This window comes from Ctenocephalides felis, unplaced genomic scaffold (genome assembly GCF_003426905.1).
Source record: "Ctenocephalides felis isolate EL2017-DRISC unplaced genomic scaffold, ASM342690v1 CF-g0.4_SCAFFOLD_01886, whole genome shotgun sequence".
Lineage (NCBI taxonomy): Eukaryota > Metazoa > Arthropoda > Insecta > Siphonaptera > Pulicidae > Ctenocephalides > Ctenocephalides felis.
In genome coordinates, this window is record NW_020538040.1 from 136,961,995 (window position 1) to 136,972,621 (window position 10,627).

Consider the following 10,627-nt stretch of genomic DNA (forward strand, 5'->3'; position numbering starts at 1 on the left):
AAAAATTGTAATTCACGATTAGTGTCACTTTTGGTATTGCAATCGGTTTAGGGCCTTGGAAGTGCTGAGACCATCTAACGTCTATAAGAAAAGCAAACTGGTTTTTATTGGAAGAATAAAGCCAATAAATTATTCAATCAATTGGATCATCATCTTAGTTCGGCAAACTGAAAAATGTTATGGTTGAAATGACATCAATCATAAAAGGCAAACAAAAAGCTATATTCATATATTTTTATAATGTACTATATTTGATCTAATATTTACACATAGAACGATTTCATCATATTTATTTATTTCTCTATTATAAGTAAAAAATGCTACATTTAATTACTGCGCCCATTGATTGTTAGCTTGTTGGCCTGGGTAAGAAGAACCATACCCAGTTGAGAAATTAGTTGTTCCATATTCCATCGTTGGATAAATTCTGGAATTATATATGGATTGCGGGTTCGGATTGGGATAGTTTCCAGAGAATTGACTATAAATAGGCTGGTTGCCGTAGTTCCCATAGCCGTTCGCTGGTACATTGAGTTGGTAATTCGGTATCGAGTTCTGATTCGGATAAGGTTGAGGTTCCAATTGGGCAGGCGCCATCTGGGCTGGAGGTATCTGAGAATTAGGCGAGAGGTGACCAGGAGGCATCTGTGATGTTGCGGGTGGTGCAGCTTGCGCCTGCATGTGAACCGATGCCACCTTTTGCGACGTAGACTGCGGATCGGTAGGAATTGGAGGTTGCGGAGGATAATTTTGAATTTGTTGGGGATATGTTTGGGAATTCAGTGGCGGGTAAGACACTGGCTTAGGCGGACCAGGTGGTAATTGATATGGAGCTAATTGTTGGTGAAAATTCGAGGGTGAATTTATTTCTTGACCGGGAGGAATGGAAATGGGTTCGGGTCGATGGAAAGCACTGTGCCCGTGGAACAATCCGGAATAGGCAGGGTCGTGATATTGTGATGAGTGGGGAGCGTACATGTCATAAGGAGGTACTGCATTTGTCGGGTAAGAGTAACCTGAAATAAATAATTATATATTTTTCAAGTAACAAATGTCCAATTGTTTTCCAAATCTAAACCATAAAGATAATTAAATTGTAACACTATATGGTAAAACCTCCTTTTTTGCGGAGGATACGTTCAATAAAAATGCCGCGAATAAATAATCCGCAAATACAGGATGGCATTTTATATGGAATCCAAGAAGACAAATAATCCGCAAATAATGAATAAATCCGCAAATACGGGATGGCGTTTTATATTGTAGGAGATACGTGAGAACTATTTTCTAACACGAAATATCTTATGAATAACATATATCATAATAAAATTGGTAATAATTAATGTAAAACGGTATATTAATTACAATATTATATTCAATATGAGTTGATTTATAAAAGTTTTATATAAATGTTAGATGCTGTAATAACTTATTTTCAACTAATTTTAATATGGGATCTGTTATACTTAAGATATTGCATATTACATAATAGTTCTCAACAATATATAACAAAATCAATTTTAATTATAATTTTTGTACATTTTAATTAATTATGTTAACGCTAAGACAATGGTTTGAAGAACTTTGTACTTGTTAACGGTCACATCAGCAATTTGCCTCTTAAAAATAAAACTTATTCCATATACAAATCAATGTTTAAATAGAAATCTTCAATAAGATTTTTCAAATTAAATAGATAATTAATAGACTGAGAATGTAGATTTCATTTCAATTTGGGTCCAACTTTATTAAAAATTTATTTTTTTTATTGAGTAATAAATAATATTGTTTTCATTCTCAAAAACACCGATAGCTAGAAGGCAACGAAGGCGGCTTACGTCAATGTTTTCTTTATTAGTTCAAAATGACGGCATTTACAAAGGATTTTGGGTTCGATATATTGGAATCCGCGAATGACATTTTTAGCCGCGAATATAGAAATGGATTCGGAATTTTTTAGCCGCGAATATCGAATACGCAAATAAAGAAAGCGCGAATAAGGAACTTCTACTGTAATTGAAAGATTAATAGTTAACCCAGCAAACATTGCTTATGGATGGAGTTATCAGCATAATCAAAAATGGAATATATAAGCACTATAAGATGATTTCGGAGTGTATATTATGTATGTGAAATTAATATGGCGTAATTAAATACCGCTCACGCAAAACAAAAAAGTGATATCATAAGAAAATCCAATCAATCCTCACCTGCATATGGTGCCGCATATGACTGAGCCGGTGCAACATTCGGTTCCGAATGTCCATATGATGGAAAGTGATGAATCTGTTGCGGTATTGCTTCTTGTACCCTGTCTCCACCTGCCGTTTCCTCTTGAGATTCTTGGATCATATTGTTCTTCTCATATGAAAATGGTGCTGAAAAATTTTGATTACCAACTCCTAGAAGATCTGCCTTTTTCTTATCATCTACATTATCTAAAGATTTAGCATTATCAATCTGCATCTTGGGATAATTAGTGTCCAACGTTGGAGTAGGTTCTAATGATCGATCAGACTTATCCGACAAGTCAATATTGCTATTAAAGAAGCTCACTTCTGGCTTGTCAGTTATTGATTTGTTATCATCATCTTTAGAAGTTTCACTTGAAGATGGTTGAAACATGTTACCAGGATCGTTCGTGCTTGAAGCAGTTTTTTCGAGTTCGATGGATTGTGAATTTATATTCGAAATAGTAGCCGAAACCGAAGTAGGTTTGTGACTAGATTTATGCCTATAATTTTTTAATGAAGTTATTTGTTGGCTTTGACCTTTATCAGAAAACTCCTTTTCTGTTTTATCATTAGTATCTTCATTTAAAGTCGAGTTAAGTTCTTCTAAAGGTAAATTTAGGTTATTTGAAGCACCTGAATTTGACGACTTGTTGGAACTGCTCGTGTTTTCAGCATTTTCAGACTCCAAATCTAATTTCAGTTTCGAAATGTCTTCCGTTAACCACGTATTTTTCGACTCCTGGTCGTCTAAACATAATGTGCTATTAAACTCGTTAGATTTGGTATCGTTGCAGTCAAGAGATGTTTCTTTAGTATTTAGTTCTTTTATAGAATCCAACATGTCGTTCCCAGATTCTTTACTCTTCTCCTCATCACCGAATATACTATGTGGCTTTGAAATCTCTTTGTCACTTTTTGCTTCAATTTTCTCTGTATCATCAATTTTAATACCTGTAGGTGTACTAGACATTTTCGGCGGGACATAAGATTCGGCATGTTTGCTGCCACTTAAGTTAGGCTTATTTCTCTGAACATTGTACGGTTTTGCAGAAGCGAATTGGATATTTTTTCTCATAACTCCACCAATTTTAGCACTTTGTGAGTTAAATCTGGAGTTCTCTTTCATATTTGCCATCGGCATGGCACTGCTTCTAGCAGCGTTCATTTTAGATGACATTCTATTGTGCATCATCGGATTATTTCTCATATTGCTAGACAAGCCTGGTATCATACTGTTTGGCATCTTAGACGACGGATTTCCACGCATCATTGCTGGAGCAAAAAATATTATGTCATACATGTACATATATTGATCTAAATATAATAAATCGAGAAATGTTACAAATGCTCATAATCTCACCCACAATAATTTATGCAAAATAATGTAAAAAAAAATATTCTTTGGAACTTGTTTCAAAAGATATGAAACTTATTTGATTTATTTTAATTATTTTTTAAAATTAAATACTTATATTCATTACTGCAAAAACCAATCATTTTCTCATAAAAATGACGTTGACTAACAAAAGTAATCTAGATATCTTTTTCTTTTTTCCAGTTTATAGATGATTAAAAAGAAATTTTACAAGAATGAGCAATTAGCGCTTTTGTATAGAATGCTCGTACTGAATTTTACTAAAATCTAAAAATATCCCAATAGTGCTAATAGTTAATTTTCTATGGGCATTTGAATTATCAAAAACCGAATGAACATTGCATATAATATAATTTTAAACTTCCCGTAAGATAAGTTATAGTAACTTTCCAAAAATTGAAAATAATTTTTTTTTTTGCTTCACGTTTCGAAAATTTCGACATTTGGCATACCTTACAAATAAATAGATGTGCCTGTGTGTGTGTTTTGTGTCCACGATTTCGCGCACACGAATCAACCGATGTGAAATATTCAAAATACATTAGATTCCTACTGATGGAGAGACGTGCTGATTAGTTTTTGGCTGAGACAGGTCCAGCTGTTTCGGAGATACGAAGCGAAGAGTGCAGAAAATAGAAATCGAGTTTTTGATAGCTCGGAGCATCCGATTTGAATGATTCAAAAAACATATTGCTTGTATTGACGAAACGATTATTTTTTATTTCCAATAACATTTTTTTAAATATCGAAAATAATTCGGATTTCAATTTTAATTCTGGCTAAAATTCTAAAGCTCACTTATGTACTTAAAATATCACTTATAATAATATATTCAAAAATATTTAATTTTCTTCGAATACTTCATTACGGTATGGAAAGTTCCAGCAATTTGCCTGAAGACATGACGCCATGCACCACAGGTTTCAATTTTAGCTCAACCGATTCAGGACATCTTGTAACATGAACATATTTTTAGATAAATTTAGTGAACCCAAACAAACTCTAGAAGTTTGGTAAGTACAATTATTTTCATATTTTATAAATTTAATTAGTATCAAATATATATATAATATATATATATATATATATCAGTCAAATAAGAGCGTGGCCGACTTTAATGACAGTTAATGAAAGATTCGGGTTTAATTCTTTCATGATCCGATAAAGTGAAGCTTTGTCCTTGATGCATTGTCAACAAAGGTTTAGTTGTCGTTGATCTTTTGAGAAAAAAATCACGTTAAACGCCACGAGTGCTAAGTTAAGCGTCGCGCTACGAGGCTGCGCCCTTTTGCATCCACCCAAAAGGTCCCCAAATGTCGCAATCAGCTGCTGCTAAACATATGAGAAAATTGAAGGCATTTGTACAGAATTGGATACACCTACATAAAGTTGCTAAAAATGTCGATGATTTATCCGAATGTGGTGCAAATAAAAAAGAAGAAAAAAGAAAAGTAAATGTGCTTTTGCGGAATTCTGCTTTAACACTGCAGCAAGGACGAGCAAAAGTAATGGCAAAATGTTTAGAAATATTTACAAAAATATCTACAAAACTATCTGAACCTTTCTTTGTATTCATGATCTGAGATGGCGCAACACAATGGGGAAGCCTCTGACGACTGATTTCTTCTTTTCCGCTTGGGCACATGAGAATATTGATAGAGATTTTGGAAATGTTATTTTTACTGATGAATGTTCTATATGAGCACGTATTGCCCTCATCGAGCCGTTAAATTAAAATACGAGCCGTCAGACTAGAATAATCCGTTAAATTAGTAAAAAGCATGCGTCGAAGATGCCAGCCAATTGTGGACTACGGTGGTGACTGGACACATATTGACCAAATTGCATCATTGCTTGTAATGTATACAATGCATATATAAATATTGAAGTTTTATAAAATAATTATTTTTATAAATTAACACGGCCACGCTCTTACTTGACCGACTATATATATATATATATAAGTGTGTGTGTGTGCGTAACATACAACATGAAGAAAATTCACCCAAACTTTAAGTTACCCAAGTTAAAACTATTATATTTAAATATTATTGATAGTACTTTTTGGAAAATTTGTATTTTATAATTATATAAATATAAATAAAAAAAACTTACCTTTTTTGTTTAAATTAGATAAACAGTCTGCAGGTCCTTCACCACGCGACTTATTGTTCTGGCCAACTTTAAAAGCCGTCTTGATGGCAATAATTTTTCCCGACTCCAATTGCATATAAATTCCTTTCGGAGACTTCAGTACCATAACCTTTTGTCCAGCTTTCAGTACAATGTTCGCTTTCTCTGTTGAACTTGTGGGTATAACAACATCTAAAATATAAAGACACGTTTAAAATACAAAAAACATGGTATACAATATTCATTGAACAAAAATTAATAAAACGAGATATAAACTGTCACATTCAAAAATATTTCAATATCTTATTATGTGTAAGGAGCATTTTGCCATGAAGTAAGTTGAATGAACTGCCCAATATGTGTAAATAAATGATTTCTTGCTTTCCAATAAAAACTAATCAATGCCATTTTCTATTAATATCTTTCAAACAATCACAAACATACATATTTAATTTCTAATTCGTATTGATGTATTACCTAACGGCAAGGTCATTTCCTGGGCAGTCATTCCTTGCCTCTGCCAAACTTCAGCAGGAATCCAACGCGTGGGTCTGGCTCCGCCAGATCTCGGAGGCATTGATCGTTCACCCATATCCGCTTGCATTGGTCGTACCTGAAAAATTTAAGATTATTCAATGAGTTTACAGTCTTGCAAATATATGGTAACATTGATGATGAATGTAAAGTAAAAATAGCGTAAAATGCACAAAATCGAAATAAAATAGTAGCAGTTTTAATTAAAAAGTATCAATAAGAACTAAAGGTGTAAGGAGGCATCGTGTCTTAAGGCAAATTGCTGAAACGTCCCGTACCGTAACGAAATATTCGAGAAAAATTAAAGTTTTCAAATAGATTATTATAAATACTGCAACTTTCATTATTCTTATTTTATAGACAAAATACAAGGGCGTATGAATTGGACGACGACATTTAAGTATGTTTACAGATTAGATAAAAATGTGTCAACATTTTCGGGCGCACGGATCAACCTACTTGAATGGCTCAAAAAACATTCGATTTCTATTCTCTGCACACTTTGCTTCGTATCTCCGCAACGGCAGGGCCTGCCTTTTCCTAAAACTAATAAGCACGTCTCCCTATGAATAGGAATCGAACGTTTTTTGAACCATTCAAGTAGGTTGATCCGTGCGCCCGAAAACGTTGACGAAAAGTTGCGGACACACAAAACACACACACATATACATTTTTATCTAATGTATGCCAAGATGTTCAGAAACCTTCAAAACGTGAAGATATGCAAAAATTTTCAGTTTCGATTTTTGGTCGATTACAATAACTTACCCTACGGGGAGATAAAATTTGTTGAAGTGAATAAACTATACTTCAAATTACAGGTATGTTCATTTCTCATAAACTATTCGCACAACGGACTTTATTTTCGCACGACATAAAGTTGCCCATTCAATGGAAGTCCGATCAGAAGGCCTGAATTGTTCCAATATATTCAAAGTATGATTCTTGGGAGTTTCTCCCACCGCTGTGAAACATAATTGCTAGAGAAAAAAGCTCAGTCTTAAAGTACTATTATTGGATAAAGCACATTCTCTTGAGAAAATTTTTAATTACATATTCTAACTAGTGGGGCGCATGGCATCGTGCCTAAGGCAAATTGCTGGAACTTCCCGTACCAAAAATTATTATTTTTTTAGAAACGATTAACATTTTTGAACAAATTTTACTTCGAAAAAATTAGATTTTTGAGAAACTATAAATTTGACAAAAAATTAGTTTTTTGAAAAAAAATGTTTTCTTTATTTTGAAATATTTTGGAAATTCTGAACTTGTTATAAAGAAATCGTACTGCTTTAACTGCATAGAGACAAAATGTCAAAGCGCGTAAGCGCCGCGTCGCCGTCTAACGGATAAACACTGGTACGGAACCCATAGGAATGCAAACAAAATTTATACTTATTGTTAAAATCTCTATAAAATATCTGATAATTTGATGTGCATATGTCTAATGATCATTTTTGACCGCCAAATGGATTGTTTTTTTTTTACTTTTTTCATTAGATCTCCGAAACCGCTAGACCTGCCTTTATGAAAATTTGATCAATTCTTCATCTTGTCAATACAAATAAAATGCTTTTTGAATTATTAAAATCGGACGCTCCGTTCTCTTAAAAACTGAGTTACCGTTTTTGGCACTTTTTGCCCCGTATCTTCGGAACGGCTAGACCTGCCTACGCCAAAAACTAAACAGCACGTCTTCTTATCAATACGAATCGAATTTTTTTTAAATTATTTAAATCAGTTGATCGGTGTTCCCGAAATCGTTGACGAAAATTTGTATCCGCACACACACACAGGAACACACATACATCCATTTTTTCTAAGGTATGCCAAAATATTCAGAAACCTTTGAAACGTAACGATATATAAAGATTTTTTTGCGATTGCTATAACTTACCCTACGGGAAGTTAAAAAGAGAAAAACGAGGAGCAAAAGAGCCAATCAGCAGATTTATTCTATTACCGCTATAGAAGACTTTTTAGTCAAATGGAAAGAAGTGCAAGAAACTACAAAGAAAACTGAGGCGAAAAAAATAAACAATTTGTATTAATACGTTTGCTATTATTTTCAGTAGCGCTTAAAAAAAGAGTTAAAAACAAGTAACTATCGATAGTTGCTGGAAGTTGAAAATTCAAAAGCCAAAGGGACGAAAAAGAGAGCCGCACCACTCTTTGGAATATAACTGATAATTAAATTATTACATGCATAATAAGTAATAAATAATTTTATATGTTTGATTTCAGATGAGCATATTTCATACTACACAACAATTAATTTTATTAATGTTCACTTATGTGATTACTTATGGAATATATCCAGAATGAACGTATGTTTTGCGAGACACCACTGTACTAACTCACACACTGTTTTTGCTCTTCAGCAATTCATAAAAAAAGAAATGGCTCAAATAAATAAGTTATTTACCAAAAGCTTATTTTGATAACATAAACGTATTATTTTACATATGAAACATTAAATAGATAAAGAAGAACTACATTGCTTTATTCTTAAATGCGGTAAAATTTCTAATATATCATCTTCAAACTTGTAGTAAACTTGTTGTTATGAAAGAGCCTCTTCAGTTCATAAATAATTATTTTATTTTTCTTTTGTTATTTTACATAAAAAAAGTATGCTATACATTTTTTAGTTTGTACCAACAATTAAATTGTGGTCATTATCACATTCAATAAATATTATTACTGCGCGACAAAAATGGCACTTTTATTTTTTTTAAATCATTTTAGTATTGCACGCTGATGTTAAATAAACCATCCCTTAATGTCTTTCCATAAAAGATCAAAAATTATTCTTGACAAAATTGTTTACTCATTTTGTCAACATTGAATGTCATTGATCCAAATGCTTTTATGTCCCTGTCTTTAAAAAAAAAATTTCGTCCACGATTTCGGACGCACGGATCAACAGATTTTGAGGTACTATAAAAACATTTGATTCTTACTTATGCAAAGGCAGGTCCAGCCGTTTCGGAGTTAAGAAGCAAAGGGCGCAGAAAATAGAAATCGAGTTTTTGAGAGCGCGGAGCGTCCGATTTGAATGATTCAAAAAACATTTGATTAGTACTGATGGGGAAAAGTGGTGATCAATTTTTTGGCAAAGGCAGGACTAGCCATTTTGGAGATGAAGAGGTAAATGTGCAAAAAATGAAAGTTTTTGAGAGAATGAAGCATCCAATTTGAATGATTTAAAAAACGTTCTTGCTTGTATTGACAAAACTATTGTTTTTGGAAAAAGCAAAAAAAAAAAATTATATCAATTTTGTTTTCAGAATCGGGTGCAAGTCCTTAAAAACTGTGTTCTTTACAATTTTATTTTCATGCTATTCATGAAAAATAAATTCGTATTAAATAAATTACCGAAGCAACAGGTCTGTGCACAATAGCCCCATCTGGTGTCCTGATTGTTCTATACTGCATACCACCTCCGGTGTTGTAAGAGTAGGCTGGTCTAGTCGAAGCTTGCTTTTCTAATTCATAACCGCGTTGTGCTTGCCTTTTCTCAGCTTGTGACAATTTCTTCTCTTTACGATCAATTAACAAACTTTCATGTTGAAATGGCTCTTTATTTAGAGCATGCGAGAAAGATTCTACTACCTGAGAAAGATAAAATGAGATATAGATTAAATTTATACTAATACCTAATCAAAAGATGTAATACACCTTACCTTTTGCATCACAACATCTATATATTTGTCCTTTGCATGTGAGAAGTCCGAGACCTCTGAGTCTTGCTCATCATCCCAGCATAAATTAGTGACTTCTTTCATTGACAAATGCGCGTCAGGGTTGCATTCGTCAACAACTCTGTCGGCCATACCCTGCTTGTTTATTTGCCTATCGTAAATCTTTCTCTCTAGACAGTTATCCATGACTAATCGGTACACAAAGCAAGGTTTTTTTTGTCCATACCTGGTAGCAAAAAAATCTAATAACTAGTTGTAAGCGACATTTTGTCTTAACGTACGCTGCATGAACTTTCCGACATATATAAATAAAGGGGGTATTCTAGTGAAGAGACATGAATTTTAAGTTATTTTTAAATCATTGTAAAAAAAGAATTTTTTTACTATCATTTTTTCCATAATTTATTTATCAATGTAAAAAAAAACTAAAAAAGATTAATATTTTTAAAAATTATCAGTTGCTGAAGTAGGGGTTTCCAAAAAATTGACACGCCACAATGCCCATGATTGCAACCCTCCTAGTGATCCAAAATTAAAAAGATAAAAAGACTAGATTAGTACTAGAATGTTATAATAACACAACAAGTTAATTATTTTTTTTTTTTTGCAAAACGGCGACTATTTAAAAAAAAAAAATACCACTTTTT

General features: G+C 32.9%; 1 protein-coding gene across 1 annotated transcript in view; it reads right to left on the reverse strand.

The window, feature by feature from the left end:
• Nucleotides 1–282: 282 nt before the first annotated feature.
• Nucleotides 283–10,627, reverse strand: part of LOC113375973 — a 28,298-nt gene continuing 17,953 nt past the window's right edge. The window contains exons 19-23 of the mRNA XM_026615911.1: nt 6,331–6,355; nt 6,220–6,297; nt 5,725–5,934; nt 2,211–3,506; nt 283–1,016 (exon numbers count right to left, since the gene is read on the reverse strand). Of these exons, the coding sequence (XP_026471696.1) occupies nt 331–1,016; nt 2,211–3,506; nt 5,725–5,934; nt 6,220–6,297; nt 6,331–6,355 (2,295 nt within the window). The 3' untranslated portion in view covers nt 283–330. The remainder of the gene's footprint in view (nt 1,017–2,210; nt 3,507–5,724; nt 5,935–6,219; nt 6,298–6,330; nt 6,356–10,627) is intronic.